Consider the following 19,003-nt stretch of genomic DNA (forward strand, 5'->3'; position numbering starts at 1 on the left):
ATTTTGCATTTTATATTTCAAGTACATCTTAATTTAGACTGTCCACATGTCAAATGGTCAACAGCCACATGTGGCTAGTGAATACTGTGTTGGACATGTAGCTCTAGAATGACAGATTCTTGGCTTCTTGAAATGTGGGTAAATGTTGAATCCAGAGAGCCTTTTTACCACACATACAAGACATGGGAGGAAATAAGACATAAGTACAGCTACTGTTGAGAATGATATTTAAATCCATTGAGTCATTTACATTTGGAATTCATGTTAGTCTTCTTCACACCCCAAAAAATTGTATTTTGGATTTACTATGAAAATTCAAGCATAGCAGTTTGTTTTTTAACTAATCTTTTCTAATTTTTAGCTAGTCCCTTTTTCTGTCTAGATAATGGATTTTCTGGAAACAAAGATTCCTGTATTGTCCTTTTACTTTTTGTCAGTTTAAGTCCTTGAATAGATACATTTAGATTTTCTTAAAATAAAAGATTTGGAGTAGAGATTCTGTCAAAGAACTTTTTCTTGACAAGCACCTGAAATTAAATGACCATCAAGTTAAATGACTGTCTTCTCTACATATGTAATACTGTAACAATGAAAGAACCCTCAGTCTACCTTAGGGTAGGCTGTTCATTGTGGTTTTGAACTTGGGACAACAATTTCCATAGTTGAGTCAAGAATTTATAGTTGGTTTTCTTATGCAGGGGACACTCAGCCATACATTTGAGGATGTTTAATCTCTACTCTAAATACCTCTACTACTTTACCTTCAGATGTCCTTACTTCAGGAATTCTTTATGTGTACACATTTGCTGCTTTTTCTGGGAGGAAGACAAATTGTTGTGGCAACATCTTGACCCAGATGTTCCTGTATCTTTATTGTCTTAATTGACTAGTGAAGCCTCAACTTGGTTTATGGAAAAGGGACTTGTAACCTGACTGTAGGTTTGAAAGATTCTTAACTACAGGCCCATCTTTTGTTAAATATTTAATAGTGAGTACTACTTGAGGTTTATTTAGTGTATTTAATATAATAAATTTACTTATAAGGGTTTGTAATATAACTAGTTCATATGGAATTTCTTTTTTTTTTCTTTTTAAAGATTTTTTCATTTATTTATTTGAGAGAGAGAGAATGGGAGACAGCAAGCACATGAGAGGGGGGAGGGTCAGAGGGAGAAGCAGACTCCCTGCCGAGCAGGGAGCCCGATGCGGGACTCGATCCTGGGACTCCCGGATCATGACCTGAGCCGAAGGCAGTCGCTTAACCAACTGAGCCACCCAGGCGCCCTGGCATTTCTTAATAAGTGAAGAGAAAAATAATTGACACATTTGAACTTGAAAGAAAACTTCACGTAGGATTGTAGATCATCTAGACTGGTGCTTCCCAAACTTTACATATGAATTCCTTGGGGATCTTATTAAAATGCAGATTCTGATTCAGTAGGTATGGGGTGAGGCCTGCCATCTTGCTTTTCTGAGTTGCTCTCAGGCTCTGCCTGTGCTGCTATTCCCTGGACCACTCTTTGAGTAGCAGGAATGTAAACCCTTATTTTGTAAAGGAGGAAACTGAAGCCTAGGGAGAATTACTGACTTGTCCAAATTTTCAAGATTGATTAGTGATAGTAAAGAGTATACCCTGAGTCTCTGAGTTTGAAGACTAGTACTTTTTCAAATGCACTGTGATGTTTTCATATTTATGGCCATTGTGTTGAAATCTTCAGCTGCCGTATTTTTAAAGGAAATGCTCAATGAAGGTGATTTAAGTTAAAATGTCATTATATGGAGAAATAGGAAATAATAAACGTATTCAAATGTCATTTGTTTTATAGCACTTTTATTTTGCAGTGGTATATCCTTTTTTTATTGTTCAAAGTGATATTGCCAGCCAGAATAGAAAATACAAGAATTAGCTGTTGTATGTAATTGCATATTTTCTCTCCACTGTGGCCAGATAAACAGTTTGGTACTTGGTTTAAGATGACACAGACACTACATCAAAAACGAATGATGTAATGTATGGTGATTAACATAACAATAAAAAATTAAAAAAAAAATGACAGCAAAATAAGTAAGAGGTATCTCTTAGAGCGCTTACTTGTAAAAATTTCCTATTTAAAGAATCTACTTTATCCTGGGGACTTTAACCTCCTGACAGGAATGCGGGCTTAATATTTTCACTGGTTCTTTCCTCTTTTTTTTTTTGAGTTCTCATGATCATCTTTGAAGAAACCTGAGATATCTTGGTTTCTAGTAGTAAGATTTTTAGCAGATGAATCTCAAGAACTCTGTTGGCTTTCCTTTCTTAAAAGAGTTAAGCAGTGATACACAGGTCAGTTAGAAGTGTAGGAAGGGCTTGGGTACTGTTCTGAAAAGAGGGGTCTTAGAGACTGAATAGGAGACTATATGTATATAAAGTGGACCTGAGCTTTATATTGTCGACATAGCCTTGAAATAGCCTTATTCTCCTTATAGTCTTCCTGGAAATTAAATAAAATTAATAACGAATTAAGATGCACGTGTCTATACCTAAGCTGGTTGCAAGGGGAGATTTTACATCAAGGTAGTAGAATAGACTTATAAAAGAAGACTGCTTTCTCATTTAGTTAGAGCGGTTTTTCTCAGGATGGCTCAGAAAAGCCATCTATCTAGAGGCTAGAGGGGGCAGTGTTATTACAGGAGAAGCTTTTAAGCATTGAAGAGAGCTTAGTGTATTGGATTAGTTTCTTGGATTATAGTAGAAGATGATTAATAGTAGTAGAATATTAGATGTCACCATCTGAAAACTGGGTGTTTTTATTTCCATGACAGCATGTGAATCTTGGAGGATTACTTAGTTCAGGCAAGAGAAACAAGCTTTTAATGTATGAATATTTAAACAGTTTCTTGATGAGAGAGATCTTAGATTTCTTACATAGATTTATGCACACAAAGACCATTGACTTATCTGTCAGTGGAAATTTGCCTAGTCATTTTCTTGTGGGCAGCTGCGATATTGGAGTATGTTGCATTCTGTCTCTGATAACGGTGTACTGATTGGTGTACAGAGCATTTGGCAGCATGAATCTCAGTAGCTCTGATATGAAGAGATCTCGTATATTAAAGTGGGTATAGAGTAAGAGAGCAGTTTTAAGTTATGCTTTCTTTTAGTGTTCATTTTTTCAGATTGCTGAATGATTTGAGATTTTTTAAGACTACTTTCATTCAGGCTCACTTTTGTGTATATTTGTACCTCGCTTTTTTTCTTCATCTCATAAAACCCACAATTTGATATCAAAATAGAACATACTACTGAAGTTTTTATCTCCCATTCTGCTATCAGAATCTTAACCTAGCTTTATATTGTTCTTCTAGTCTTTTTCCTCATATTTAAAAAAATGCCCCTTGGAAAGAATGTTTGCTCCAGTTTAGCATTCTTCATTCTGTGCCTCCAGCTTTTAAGTTATGATATGAATAGTATCCCTTTGGCTTGGGGTTGGGAAGATTTTAAAATAAAGAGTATATGAGATACGTTCTGTAGTAAGCTTGAAAAGGCAACCTTGTGGAAATAGATCCTTGGGAAAACACTTAGGCGAAAACAACATTTTGGAGTCTATGAAATGGAATTTACTGGAAAGTTAGAGGTGCTACTGTTTCCCTAGGCGCTCTACTCGTGACGGTTAAGTGTAGATTGAGCCCAGGGCTCAGCACATTAGAGACTTAAGGAAGAAATCATTTCTTCAATTTTTCCTCTGCAGTGGTGGTGACCGCGGTGGCTTCAAAAATTTTGGTGGTAAGTGCTGAGTATCCCGAAATGTTTCAGTGGAAATGCTATATAAATCTAAAAGCCACCAATATCCCGCAGACGCAGTCTAAGCCCTTTCTTACCCTGTTGAGGCTGGTGTGTGTTGTGTGCTTTAAAGAAAAATTATATATGTATACATATATATATCAAAGAAAACATTTTAAAAAGTCAAAGTTGATCTCAAACAGTCCAATGGGTTTCTACACAGTGAATTTGCATGAAAGAGTCTGTGGTGACCGATGAATGAGACTTTCACTGGATTTTGACAATACATTTTTTTTAATAAAGGTAGCTGACATGGTGTTAAATTATTAGGGTTTTCCAATCAGCCTTCACAACCAGAGCTTAACAAAAGTGATACTAGCATAATGCCAAAGTGGCGGGTACCGTCTGGGACAAATTTAAGGAAGTAATTGACTTTCATCTTGATTTCTTAAACTTAATAAAACTTAATTTATATATTTACTTTATAAATCTGTGATGGTTGACTTTCAAGGATTTTGGAAGTATTGACTTTCATGCCTTGGTTTTTATTACTATTTTTTTTCATGATTTCTAATGAGTTGCCTTAAATAGCTTTTTTTCTTTTTCTTTTTCTTTTCTTTTCCCTTAGGTCACAGGGATTATGGACCCAGACCAGATGCTGGTAAGGTTTATGGTAGTTTGTGACTTTGCCATTAAGAGAATATTAGTTTTCCAACTTTTCAAGGGAAAAGTGTGTCTGTTTGGAGGAGTTAGGGCAGGAGGAAGATTTAATTGGTAGTGTTTCTGGAATTAGGGAGCTTCACTTCTAAAAACATACCAGAAAGAAAAATTCAGGGAAATTGGAAAGTTTGCTGGGGAAAATTGCTATGTTTGTGGTTTCCTATGCTCTGCTTTTTCTTTTGTGAAAAAATACTTGATCTTGTATTGCTAATTAACATTACTTATTTAAATAACTACAGATCAGATTTGAGAGAGTTGGTATCATTGGGAATTTGAAGTAGAAAAACTATGTTTAAGAAAATTTTACATCGGATTGGTAGTCCCCTTAGTGGGCCTAAGAAACCTGAATTCATACATGGGGAGAATTGTCTTACTCTGGGCAGAGGTCACTAATTTCATGTGGCTTTTATTTTTAAATGAAATTCAAGGCTACCTGGAGCCTTTTGGAAGTTATAATTTAGATATTAAAAATCTAGTTGAGCCAAAAAATTTTAATATATTGAAATCAGAACTTTTGTTTTTATTAAGATGCCAAAGTATTCTATATGGATGGCAATTTCTGAATTATTCCTTGATGGACTGAATTTTTGTACATCTTTCTTACTTTGTTGTACTAATCCAAAAGTGTACGTGTAAGGTAAGGTGTGTGTCAAGGTGCCCCTACCCTCTGGTATATACAAAGCTTATTGCAATGATCGGGAAACCAGCAGTTGTGCTTGGCTTGCTTGGAAGTCCAAAGTGTCAGATTTGGGGAATTTTCTACTGAGAGCCTTAAAAGTACTGATTAGCCATAAAAGCGATAAAGCTCTCCAAAGAAAGGAATGCTAATTAATACTAACTGTCTTCATCTCTTCATGAGCTTCAGCCCTGTATCTGAATCTAAAGAGTAAGATATCTAAGATCTCCCTTAATTGGTCTGTATTTCACAGAGTGTGGACTTGATCCACTTTAACTGAAGTTTAGTTGTAAGGATTGATCTACTCCCAAATAACTATGGTGACCACTTTGCATGTTGATACAAGATTTTTTGTATATTGTTCCTTTTTCCTTTTGGTCATAGAAACAGTTGAATATTGGACAATAAATTACTGCTCTTGATTACTGAACAGGATGTAAAACCAAGGAATATGTAAAATTAACCATAATTTTTTTTCCCCTTAGATTCAGAATCTGATAATTCAGATAACAACACAATCTTTGTGCAAGGACTTGGGGAGGGTGTGTCTACAGATCAAGTGGGGGAGTTCTTTAAACAAATAGGAATTATCAAGGTGAGTAGAAAGTATGGCTTATGTTGAAAATCTCCTAATTATTAACATACTATAGTTAAGATACATAGATTACATAAGATTATATCTCTTTTTTTTTTTTTTTTAAAGATTTTATTTATTTATTTGACAGAGAGAGAGACAGCGAGAGAGGGAACACATGCAGGGTGGGTGGGAGAGGGAGAAGCAGACTTCCCGTGGAGCAGGGAGCCCGATGCGGGGCTCGATCCCAGGACCCTGGGATCATGACCTGAGCCGAAGGCAGACATTTAACGACTGAGCCACCCAGGTGCCCCAAGATTATATCTCTTAAAATTCCCTGATACACATGCCCAACCGTGTCTGTAGGCCTTTTGCTAAATTTGCTAAATACATGAAAATTTTATTCCTTACTTGTTTATCTTTCCACAGCCTGCTACAGCTTTAGCTTTCAGTCTTCAGCTCTAAAAATAGTCTCTGCCTAGCTCCTAAAATTGTGAGAACCAAATGAGATTGTGAGAACATTTTATAGATTCTGAAAGGCCATTATATGCAAACTGCATTACATATTAGCCCAGTATCTGATGCTTTATTTCATAATTGTATTGTTTATTGTGTATTTAACTTCTATCCTGCACCATTTGTTTCATGCATGTATTTCTCCTCTCTTCAACTTAGAAAGCAGCAGTTAGAGTAGTGTTAGTAGATTGTAGCATTTACCTGAAATCAGTTTGTAGTTGTCCTTATTTTGGTGTCTGTGGAATTATTCATTTACCCATGACATGTAAAAAATTCATACAGTTCTGAAGAGTAAACATTCTTATTTGTCTTCCACTCCCATCCCAGCCAGCTGCAGTGTGTATACCTTAGTGGTAATCTGTTAATTTGCCTGGTGTACATTCTTCCTGACTTTTTTTTTATGTTTTTCAAGGTATATATTTACATGAAGCATTATCTAAAAGAAATTATACATAGATAAAACAGTATACTATGTATCATTTTCATAGCTTGGGTTCACTTAATATATCTTAAGAGAGTTTTCAGAACCTATAGATAACTTAATTTTTATATTAGGTACATAATATTTGTAGTACGGATATGTGAATTCCTTTAAAAAATCTTTAATTGTGTGGTTTATGATCACTTTTTTTTAAAAAAGCTAATACCAACTTGTTTGTTCTTCAGACAAATAAGAAGACGGGAAAACCAATGATAAATCTGTATACAGACAAGGACACAGGGAAGCCAAAAGGAGAGGCAACAGTGTCATTTGATGACCCTCCTTCAGCTAAGGCAGCCATTGACTGGTTTGATGGTATATCTTACTCATACAGTTTCAATATGCAGTTTGGATAAATGTTTTCTAGTCTTGAAGTCAAAATATATTCTGGTAGACTGGTTATTTTCATGTTTACTTTCGTGGATATTTTATTAAAAATAAAGGGCAGAGTTTTTACGTACCTTTAGAAATGAAGTAGGTGAGCTCTCGTTTGTCCTCAGTATTTCCTTATTATTCTGCCTTGTGCTTGAAGCCACCCTGATGGAGATTTCGAGGGTTGGCCTGCTTAACTCTCTTTGTAAATTTAGATTAATTTCCCTTCAAATACAAAGCTAATACATATTTGGAAGAAATATTAAAACGCTTCCCCCCCGGGGCGCCTGGGTGGCTCAGTTGGTTAAGCGACTGCCTTCGGCTCGGGTCATGATCTCGGGGTCCTGGGATCGATTCCCGCATCGGGCTCCCTGCTCGGCGGGAGGCCTGCGTCTCCCTCTCCCACTCCCCCTGCTTGTGTTCCCTCTCTCGCTGTCTCTCTCTGTGTCAAATAAATAAATAAAATCTTTGGAAAAAAAAAACAACAAAAAAAAACGTTTCCTCCCCCCAAAACGAGAAAATACGGGAAAGTAGAAGAAAGCAGTAAAGCATCCGTAGTCCTCTACTCAGAAATAACCATTGATAATATTTTTTATTAAATTTAACTCCACTCTTTTAAAAGCATTTTAAAAAGTTTGTCATTATACTCTAAATGTAGTTTTGTCTCATGCTTTTTTTTTAATTTATTTTATTTTATTTTTTTAAAGATTTTATTTATTCATTTGAGACACAGAGATACAGAGATAGAGCATGAGCAGTGGGAGAGGCAGAGAGAGAGGGAGAAGCAGACTCCCGGCTGAGCCAGGAGCCCGATGTGGGGCTCGATCCCAGGACCCCGGGATCATGACCTGAGCTGAAGGCAGACGCTTAACAATCTGAGCCACCCAGGCGCCCCTCATGCTTTTTTCACTTAACATTTTAACAGTCATTTCCCCACGTTACTAGAAATTCATTGTTTTGTACTCTAATAAAAACCAACACTTACTGCATGTTTACTGTGGTTTATAGGCTAGGCATAGTTCTAAAAGCTTTATATGCATTAATTCAGTTTGATCCTCATAGTAACCGAGACAGCCTATTATTACTGTTTTTTAGATGTTGAAACTGAGGCACAGAGAAGCTGTATAATTTCCAGGATCATAGCATAACTGGTAGAGTCAGGATTCAAACTCAGGCAGTCTGGATCCACAGTCTCTAAAGGACTTAACCATGCTAGATTAGATTGACAGACACCTGAGGTCCCTTCTGGTTCTGAGATTATTGTACCTGTGTCTTTAAAACATAATTGCATTTCTTCAAAAATGAGATTGTGATACTCTGTCCTCACCTTCATACTCTTTTTTTAAATTTTTAAAAAAAATTTTTTTAAAATTTTATTATGTTATGTTAGTCGCCATACAATACATTCATTGGTTTTTGATGTGGTGATCCACGACCCATTGTTTTTGTATAACACCCAGTGCTCCATGCAGTACGTGCCCTCCTTAATACCCATCACTGGGCTAACTAATCCCCCCTCCCCCCTCCCCTCTAAAACCCTGTTTGTTTCTCAGAGTCCATAGTCTCACGGTTCATCTCTCCCTCCAATTCACGCCCCCATTTTTCCCTTCCTTCTCCTAATGTCCTCCATGTCCTCCATGCTATTCCTTATGTTCCACAAATAAGTGAAACCATATGATAATTGACTTTCTCTGCTTGACTTATTTCACTTAGCATAATCTCCTCCAGTCCCATCCATGTTGATGTAAAAGTTGGGTATTCATCTTTTCTGATGGCTGAGTAATATTCCATTGTATATATGGACCACATCTTCTTTATCCATTCATCTGTTGAAGGGCATCTCGGCTCTTTCCACAGTTTGGCTATTGCGGACATTGCTGCTATGAACATTGGGGTGCATATGGCCCTTCTTTTCACTACATCTGTGTCTTTGGGGTAAATACCCAGTAGTGCAATTGCTGGGTCATAGGGTAGCTCTATTTTTAAATTTTTGAGGAACCTCCACACTGTTTTCCAAAGTGGCTGTACCAACTTGCATTCCCACCAACAGTGTAAGAGGGTTCCCCTTTCTCCACAACCTCTCCAACATTTGTTGTTTCTTTCCCTGTCCATTTTTGCCATTCTAACTTCACCTTCATATTCTTTACTTTTTTTGCATTATTCTGTCAGGCCTCATCATCTTGCTCTTGAAGGCTAGGTCCTTTCTTCCTCACTTTTCTGTGAGTTAAAAAACAATCTCTTTTGCTCATATGTTCAAAAATAATTGTGCTTTTTGCCCACAGGTCATATGAGCCTCTTAAACCTAACTCCATAGTTCAGGTCATTCTACAGCTTTGAAAATACTGATCCATGAGTGGCTTCCTAGGTCCTACTGTCTGATACTCTGTAAAGTTGCCAGCCATAATAATAAGTGCTTTGATTAGGGAGCTAAGGCTCCTGGAATTGTGACCATTTTATGAATCCTCTTGTTTAATATAAAGTAAAAAGATTAGTTACTGTCTCTAAGGCCCTGGGGCTGCAGAATAGAGGTGTGCGTGCATGTGTGTAAGTAATCACATACGCTTTCATTTTTCTGGCATGTATTATTTTTAAAGATACTACTTGCATATAGTAAAAGAGTTTCAAACTGTACCAGAAGTATAGAATAAAAATGAGCTTTCTTTCTACCTTTGACCCCCAGTGATCTCTTTTCCCCTCCTGAGAGTTGAGCATAATAGGCAGTGTATATATAGCATGTATGTGCATGTAAAGGCACGTGTGCACACCCACACACTCATTCCCTTTATAAAGCAGGAGTGGTGACATACTACACACATGGTTCTGCACTTGGCTCTTTTCATATTACAAATATTAGATGTGGGTGTTTTTTTGCTTAGTAAGAAGTAACTGCATCTCAGTGACAGATCTGCTCTATTCAATAGATTGTATCATGTTTTAGCACTGTTACCTTGACTTAGGGAACACTGGTGTGTTTGAATTTGTGTGAGGATGTCCGTTATTGCTCTGAAACTGAAAATTTTCAGGACAGTTTTATATTTTTGTTGAGAGGTGGAGATGTGGAGTAGCATTTCTTCAAAACTTTTTTTTTTTCTTCTTAGGAAAAGAATTCCATGGCAACATCATTAAAGTGTCCTTTGCTACCAGAAGACCGGAATTCATGAGAGGGGGTGGAAGTGGAGGTGGGCGACGAGGTAAGACACTTGTCGCTCACAGGCCTGGATGTTGTACAAAGGGTTTGAATTTGAGTCCATGTTCTGTCTCTGTTGTGTGAACTACTACCTCTTTCTCCCCCTAGGTTTTTTTCCTTCTATCTTAAAATGAGAGTGGGTACTGAAAGGAGATTGGGTAAATAAGGTGTCATAATAGCTAAGAAAGTAGTTGGAAGAAGGTTCTAGAAATCCCTTTGGAAAGCTTCATGCAGTTTGTTACTCACCTGGAGATCAAGAGGCAATTGTTTAAATGATACCTAATTAGGTAATCTGACCAGTTTGTAAGTTCTCTGATACAGTTGCTGCCGCCTTGTTCATTTCTATTGGGTTTAGTTCCTTAAATTTGAAATATGTCTTCTCTACCTTTATCACTGAGATTCTCAAACCAGGGAGGGTATTATAATAGAAAGTGGACTTTGAAGTTTTTTAGTGCATTGTTTGCACTGTAATATGTGCCTGGGATCTTTTCCCACATTTTTTGGATTTACTAACTAAAGCCTCAAATGAAAGAATCAGAGTTCTACCATAGGGGTTAATTTTGGGGGTGGCCACCAAGTTATTGATGGTTACTTGCTCTTAATTCTTTCATCTGGTGCTTTTCTTCTGCTGTGTTAATGTCGGGTGCTGATTTTTCTCTCCCACCTTTCTTAACCCCAGGCCGTGGAGGATATAGAGGTCGTGGAGGCTTTCAGGGGAGAGGTGGAGACCCCAAAAGTGGGGACTGGGTTTGCCCTAATCCGTAAGTATCCTTATTAACTCTGGCGGTAGTAGGAGTTGGGATTGGGGTTGGAGGATGCAAGAGGGGGTTCTGCTTCAATTGGAAACTATTGAACATTTTTATTTTCCCCCTTTCTCAGGTCATGTGGAAATATGAACTTTGCTCGAAGGAATTCCTGCAACCAGTGTAATGAGCCCAGACCAGAGGACTCTCGTCCCTCAGGAGGAGGTGGGTTGCTTTTTAACAGCATCTGCATGGCATTTATCTTCTGACTAGCATTAAGGGTGGTTTACATTATCCTGTTGGCCTCACTGGTTTGCATCTCTACCTTGCAGACTTCCGGGGAAGAGGCTACGGTGGAGAGAGGGGCTACAGAGGTCGTGGGGGCAGAGGTGGAGACCGAGGTGGCTACGGAGGAGACAGAAGTGGCGGTGGCGGCTACGGAGGAGACAGAAGTGGCGGCGGCGGCTATGGAGGAGATAGAAGTGGGGGTGGCTATGGTGGAGACAGAAGTGGGGGCGGCTATGGTGGGGACCGAGGAGGCGGTTACGGTGGGGACCGAGGAGGCGGTTATGGAGGAGACCGAGGCGGAGGCTACGGTGGAGACCGAGGAGGCGGTTATGGAGGAGACCGAGGCGGCGGCTATGGTGGAGACCGAGGAGGAGGCTATGGTGGAGACCGAGGAGGAGGCTACGGTGGAGATCGAGGCGGCTATGGAGGAGACCGCAGTGGGGGGGGCTATGGAGGAGACCGCGGTGGCGGCGGGGGCTACGGTGGAGACCGAGGTGGCGGCTATGGAGGTGACAGGAGTGGGGGCGGCTATGGAGGAGACCGAGGCGGCTATGGAGGCAAAATGGGAGGAAGGTGAGTATTAGAATGTACTTGTTAACCATTTTACCTCACCGCTTCTAAGCTTTAGGATCTGAACCCTTTTTGTCACATTTTCTTAAGGTCCAGTTTTTTGGAACTTGAATTTTTCATTGGAAGCGCTCTCAGTGAGGATGGGGAAGGTTCATTTAGTTTCCCACTTAAAAATTTCTAAAACTCACTGTGTTTCGGAAATTCTGTTTCACAAATCTTTATATTGGTGTGAGTGTGTGTATATGAATATGTGTTATTCTTCCTCATGGCTAAAGATAATTGAGAGATAATTTAAAATTGTACGTAAATCAGAGGTTCTTAAGTGAGGGGAAGCACACCTTTCATGGGGGTAGGGGTATGTTTTCTGAAATCTTATGTTTGTGCCACCCTGTAGTTGTTTCTCTGGAGATTCTGGTAATACCTTTTCCAGATGAAAATCACTGATGGTACTGATGGGAGTGTGTTGTGCATGTGAATGGCGTAGAGGCAGAAAAAGTTGAACCACCAGTTACTACACTAAGCATCTGTATGCCAGAGGCAGTATAAGGTATGAGAATTGGTATAGCATGGAGTTCAGAGACAAGACTTCTCTGGGTTCAAATTCTGGCTCCACCATTTACTGTGTGACCTTAGGCAAGTTACTTAATCCTATGGAGCATCAGTGTTCTCATCTATAAAATGGAGCCAATAATACCTCCTTCGAGGAGTCATATTAGATTACTACACACTATGGCAGTTCCTGGCCCATGGTAAATGCTATATAATTGTTAGCTCTTAGTAATTATTATCTTTTGAACCCTTCTTACTGTGTGGTAAATCCTGCGGAAGTATCTGTATTCTTTAGTTCTAGTCCTTCTCTCAACCCCATGAGGTAGATGTATTTCCCATTTTGTGGAGTAAGAAACACTGAGTAACTTTTCCAAGGTCACATAGTAAGTGGCAGACCCAGAATTCTTACATGACAACGTTTGCTTGCTTAATTCTGTTATGCCACTCTTCTGTTTAGAGAGCTGGAATTGGCACAGTCTCTGACCTCCTGAAATACCACAGTGGTTTGGAGTCCTTATTCTAGATGGGAAGTTTTTAAGAGTTAGTGATAGCAAAAAGCTTCTTCTAGGAACTTTCTGGGTCTTAAAGCTGTTAAATTAGACCTTTATGAAGCACCTTCTAGGAGTAGAGAAATAAATTAGGTATGGTGTCATTCTTACAGAAATTGTCAAACAGACGCCAGTCACCAGCACCCTGAGGAAGTGTCTGATGCTCTCCCTTGGTAGAAAATTAGAATTTAGTGTGGCTCTTTATTTTTCATTCCTAGAAACGACTACAGAAATGATCAGCGCAACCGGCCATACTGATGACTGTTTTGAATGTTCCTTTGTCTCTGACATGATCCATAGTGAAATTGCCAGAGTTTTGCCTGCTGCTTTCCTCGTGGCCTCTTCTTGGGTAGTGAAATGAAGTGACATTTGGATTTTTATTTGGGTGGGAGGGCTGGGACAGTTTTTCTTTTAGAAATGTCCATTGAAATTTTCCCGTTTAGTTTCCAACCTCCTTTCCGACCCTTGAAGCTAAGTGCGTTGTAAAATACTGCCAAAATGGAAAGTGTTTTGTATTACTGCAATAAAGGCTGCTTGTTTTGTGGATTTTTGTACATTAGTGCATTGTTCTGTCACACTCAGGATTCAGCTACAGCAGACTCTAACCCTAAAGAATTAAATGCATTGTTTCATGAACTGATAATGTTACTTTCAACAATACTGAACTCCTACTCTGTTTAGAGTAGTAGTTTGCAAGAATGACTGCATGTCAGAATTACCTGAAGAGGTTGTCAAAATTACAGATTCCTAGGCCTCACCCCAGGTCTAATTGATCAGAACTTGTTAAGTGTGGGAAGCTAGGCCTAGGAATCTATATCAAGTTTACCAGGTGGTTTTGATACAGTCAGTTTAATTGCAGTTTACAGTTGTGAACCATTTATTTAGGGCAGTGCCGTAGATGCTAGGAATGTGAGGTCTAAGGGCTAGGTAGGAAGAGTAAGGATTTGACAAGCCAGGGTCCAGATACCAGTGTGCATGGTATGTTACTTAAAGAACTACGTCTCCTACCCGTACCAAGGGTGAGGCATTGCATGAGATGCTGGATATGTTGCCCATCAAGCAAACAGTATACAGTCTGACAAGTACTCCAATAAGAATAAGTACAAGTTGTTTTGAAGGCTGATTGAAAGGACACTTAATCCAGTCACGTGGGGTCAGGAAGGCTTGGTAAGTCTTGAGGGAAGAGTAGGAGTTGGCCAAGTACGAAGGCTGGGTGAGGAAATGGTGTTCCCAGCAGAAAACGAACGACATGAACAAGTAAGTCAGGAATTAAGAAAGAGTGAAGAACAAGCTCTGTGTTTGAGAATTGTATGTAGTGCATTGGATTAGAGGGAGGAGTTCAAGGAGGGGCCTGCAAAAGGTAAGACTGGAGAGGTAAGCAAGCTTGGTGAGAAGGTCCTTGCATTTAATTTTTACTCTGCCTCCGAATAGGGAGCTATTAAAAGATTTTAACCAGGGGAGTGGCCTGACCTGAGTAGCGTCAACTGAAAGATGCTTATGGCTGCCTTGTGGAGACACTGGATTGGAAACAGAATGGTAAGCCAGGTTAGAGAGATTCTGGACTGAGCTCAGACAGTGACTGGATGAGGAGGAGAGAACTAAATTGATTTGAGAAATGAGGGAGGGACATTTGACAGGATTTGGCTGGATGTCAGAAATTGTGGGGAGAGAAGTCAGGTTTCTGGCCTGGTAATGGGTAGATGTGCTGTTCATTTAAATAGGAGACACTGGGAAAAGGAACAGGTTTGGGAGCAAGATGAGGGGAGTGATTTCAGTAGGCAGCTGGGTGTGTAAATCTGCAGCTTAGAAAACAGTGGCATTCAATATTATGCACCCTGATTTTTTTTCTTTACTGACTTCTGTCTCCTTTGCTAATTTCTCTACTTGACCTTCACATGTTGGAAGTTTCTCAGGGCTTGTTCTGATCACCTTTGTCTTTCTGTTTACACCCATTTTTATCCTGGAAGAACTCATTCAGACTGTGGCTTTAAATACCATCTAATACAGTGATGACTACCAAATTTAAGTCTCTAGTCTTGACTTCTGCCCTTAACTCTGGATTATATTCACCTTCCTACTTGACCTAGTCTTTTTTTTAAGATTTTTTTTTGAGTGTGAGAGAGAGCGCACTTGCACGCGCATAAGTTGGGGGGAGGGGCAGAGGGAGAAGCAGACTCCCCCTGAGCGGGGAGCTGGACATGGGGCTTGACCCCGGGACTTCAGGATCATGATCTGAGCCGAAGGCAGACACTTAACCAACTGATCCACCTAGGTGCCTCTCTACTTGACCTTTTCATTAGGATGCACTGAACAGAACATTTTTTTTTTTCTTTTGGTGACTGCCGGGACTAATTAGAACTTTTGATCTCCCTTTCCAGATCAGTTTATCTTTTCCTAGGCTTCCTCATCTCAGTAAATGTCTTCACTGTCCTCCCAGACCAGAAAGAAAACTTAAGAGTTTACACTTGATTTCTCTTTCATTCATCCTGTACCTGCAGGTCTTTTTAATTCAATCTCCAAAATATATCCCGAAACCATCTTTATATTCTTGGTTACAATCCTGGTACAAACTATAATTCTTTCTCTTCTGTACAGTTGCAAAGCCTATTAATAGGTCCCCCTACACAATCTTGTTCCTCTAAAATCTGTTTTTCCCATAGCAGCCAAATGATACTGTAAAGATGTGAATTGAATGACTGTGTCATGCCTTAAAAGCCTTTCATTGACTTTTTTTTTTAATTTTTATTTTCCATAGTCTCCATGCCCGATGTGGGACTTAAATTCACGACCCTGAGATTAAGAGTCACATGCTCTACCGACTGAACCAGCTAGGCACCCCATTGACTTTTATTACATGTAGGCTATATTGGCTATAAATTCCTTACCCTGGCTTGCAAAGCCCTTATGATCTGGCCTCTGTCTCCCTCTCCAACCTTATTATGTAACGTTTATCCATACTTACCTTGCTTTAACCACATTGGTCATATTCTTGATGGTACCAAATATGCTTCTGCTTCAGTATCTTTGCATATGCTTAGTCTAGGATTCTCCTTCCTCAAATATTCACATGGCTGACTCCCTTTTCACTGCAATGTTGGGTCAGATTCCAGCCCCCGTCCCTGGCCTTCCTATTTTTTTTTTTTTTTTAAGATGTTATTTATTTATTTGACAGAGACAGAGAGGAACACAAGCAGGGGGAGTGGGAGAGGATGAAGCAGGCTTCCTGCGGAGCAGGGAGCCCGATGTGGAGCTCAATCCCAGGACCCTGGGATCATGACCTGCGCTGAAGGCAGACACTTAAGGACTGAGCCACCCAGGCGCCCCCATCCCTGGCCTTCCAATTTAAAACACTGCCTCTCTCTAAAAAAAACAAAACAAAAAACACTGCCTCTCTCCAGTGACTCTCATATCTCCTCTTATAATGTCATCACAGTATCTATCACTATTTGGAATGATCTTTTTGTGGTTGTCAATTTCTCTCTTCTCCATTAGAATATAAACTCCAGGAGAGTAGGGAACCTTGTCTCTCTTTCACTGTTCTACCCTACTGCCTAGAACAGTGTTAGGCTCAGAGTAGGTACTCAATGAATATTGACTAAATAAATGAATAAATGAATGTTATAGATACAGATTTGAGATTAATGAGAGCTATTAATATATAAATGGTAAAGTGGATACAATTACAGTAAGACTGTCTAGAGTACTGTTCACCATCCAAGCTGTATATTAGAATTAGTGAGGAAGTTTTTTAAAACACAAGGATGCTGGGTTCCACTCCAAGACCGTGAAATCTGTTAGACCTGGGCATTTAAAAAACCAAAAGAGCCTCAGTTGATTTTAATGGTTTGGGGAGATAGTATGTAGAGAGAGAAGAGCCTAGGACAGGACCCTGAGAAATGCTAATATTTGAGATAATAGAAGAGGATCCTGAGATAGAGACCGGGAATGTCCAGTGAGGTATTGGTAGAACCCAAGGGAAGAGTGGATTTTTTTTTTTTTAAGATTTTATTTATTTATTTGACAGAGAGAGACATAGCGAGAGAGGGAACACAAGCAGGGGGAGTGGGAGAGGGAGAAGCAGGCTCCCTGCAGAGCAGGGAGCCCGATGCGGGACTCGATCCCAGGACCCTGGGATCATGACCTGAGCCGAAGGCAGTCGCTTAACCAACTGAGCCACCCAGGCGCCCCGGGAAGAGTGGATTTTAAGGAGGGAGAAGCTAGTGGTGTCAAGTGCTCAAGCCAGGCCAAGTCTGTTACAAAGGATAGAAAGCACTCCTATTTAGTGATATGGAGGTTGTAAATTATCTTACCACAGGGTTTCTCAACCTTGGTACTACTGACATTTGGATTGGATAATTCTTTGCTGTGGGGGGCTGCCCTGTGCATTGTAGGATGTTTAGCAGCATCCCTGACCTCTACCACAAGACACCAGTAGCAGCCCCCCGTTGTGACCATTAAAAATGTCTCCCAACATTGCCAAATGTCCTTTTTGGGGCAAAATTGCCCCTTTTGAGAACCACTGCCTTAGCAAAAGCCTGTTTGGTAGAGAATTGAATTTTTTTTTTTTTTCAAAGATTTTTATTTATTTATTTGACAGAGACAGAGATAGCGAGAGCAGGAACACAAGCAGTGGGAGGGGGAGAGGGAGAAGCAGGCTTCCCGCTGAGCAGGGAGCCCGATGTGGGACTCGATCCCAGGACCCTGGGATCATGACCTGAGCCGAAGGCAGCCGCTTAACGACTGAGCCACCCAGGTGCCCGAGAATTGAATTCTGAACTCAAAATGAAGTGGGATGGTGAATAATAGAAATTAGAGAAATGGAGTCCAGTAATATGAGCAACTAAGAATCATGATTATGAAGGGTGGTTAGGGGGGGAGTGGGGTGAGTTAAGAGGAGGAGGCATCTAGGCAGGGATGTGGGTTTGTGGGAGATTATTTTTTAAGATGGGTGAGTATTAAGCATGTTTATACACTCCTTGCAAGGAAATGGGGATAGTTAATATTCACATCCCTTGAAGGAATGGTGACCAGAACACTGGTGAAGGATTTGCCTTAGAAGAGGAGAATGCTTGGGGCGCCTGGGTGGCTCAGTCGGTTAAGCGTCTGCCTTCGGCTCAGGTCATGATCCCAGGGTCCTGGGATCGAGCCCCGCATCGGGCTCCCTGCTCCGCGGGAAGCCTGCTTCTCCCTCTCCCACTCCCCCTACTTGTGTTCCCTCTCTCGCTGTGTCTCTCTCTGTCAAATAAATAAATAAAATCTTTAAAAAAAAAAAAAAGGAGAATGCTTCTTGCGTTGTTACTGGAGGTAAGGATAGTTGCAGGTGCTGGTAATAATGGTAACAGACGATTAACATCTATTGGGAGGTTACCATGTGCCAGGCACTGTTAAAAGCAATCTGTGTGTTAACTAATTCTCACAATAATGCTGTGAACCAAGGAGGTAAAGGAAACATTTCAGAGAAGAGGTGAATGGTATAAATGATTCTGATTGCCACTTGGAAGGGGCTTTTCCTAGGGTACAGTGAGGAACAGAGGTACTGAGGCTAAGCAACTTGCTCAGGATCACATCTCTAGTGCGTGGCAGAGTCAGGATTCTAATCCAAGGATCTGGCCTTAGAGCCTGTGCTCTTTACTATGTAGAAGGATGCTTATAAAAGAGGTGGCAGGAAATTGAGGTAATTCCATCTGATGTCTTTTTCCCTTCCAAGTATAGTAAAGTATAATGGTCTGCTGAGAGTTATGGAATATGATAGAAGGTTTGAAGAGACTGTAGTAAATGTGAGGCTAGCAGAGAAGGCTTGAAACAACCATAGGAAATAGGAAAGTATGGAACCCATAAAACTGCCAGGCAACAATATGAGCTCAGTTAACATAGGGAACAAGTGTTCTGTGGGTACAGTCTGTATGGATATGTGATTTTTCTCCATCTTTAATCAGCAACCTGCTTATAGGAACAGAGGCAGTTTGATCCAGGGTTAGGGATTTTACTAGTCAGAAACTAGTAATCTGAAGAAAAA

At 40.0% G+C, this 19,003-nt stretch overlaps 1 protein-coding gene across 3 annotated transcripts in view; it reads left to right on the plus strand.

Moving 5' to 3' along the window:
• The window catches only part of TAF15 (TATA-box binding protein associated factor 15), a 30,343-nt gene extending 16,810 nt beyond the window's left edge, over positions 1-13,533 (plus strand). For all 3 annotated transcript variants that reach the window (XM_035026597.1, XM_035026596.1, XM_035026598.1), the window contains 9 exons: positions 3,732-3,766; positions 4,392-4,424; positions 5,645-5,754; positions 6,916-7,045; positions 10,201-10,293; positions 10,969-11,050; positions 11,169-11,257; positions 11,365-11,893; positions 13,206-13,533. In XM_035026597.1, coding sequence (XP_034882488.1) covers positions 3,732-3,766; positions 4,392-4,424; positions 5,645-5,754; positions 6,916-7,045; positions 10,201-10,293; positions 10,969-11,050; positions 11,169-11,257; positions 11,365-11,893; positions 13,206-13,245 — 1,141 coding nt within the window. In that variant the 3' untranslated portion in view covers positions 13,246-13,533. The remainder of the gene's footprint in view (positions 1-3,731; positions 3,767-4,391; positions 4,425-5,644; positions 5,755-6,915; positions 7,046-10,200; positions 10,294-10,968; positions 11,051-11,168; positions 11,258-11,364; positions 11,894-13,205) is intronic.
• Positions 13,534-19,003: the final 5,470 nt, after the last annotated feature.

The sequence above is a fragment of the Mirounga leonina genome, unplaced genomic scaffold (genome assembly GCF_011800145.1).
Source record: "Mirounga leonina isolate KUSES-001 unplaced genomic scaffold, KU_Mleo_1.0 Mir_200, whole genome shotgun sequence".
Taxonomy (NCBI): Eukaryota; Metazoa; Chordata; class Mammalia; order Carnivora; family Phocidae; genus Mirounga; species Mirounga leonina.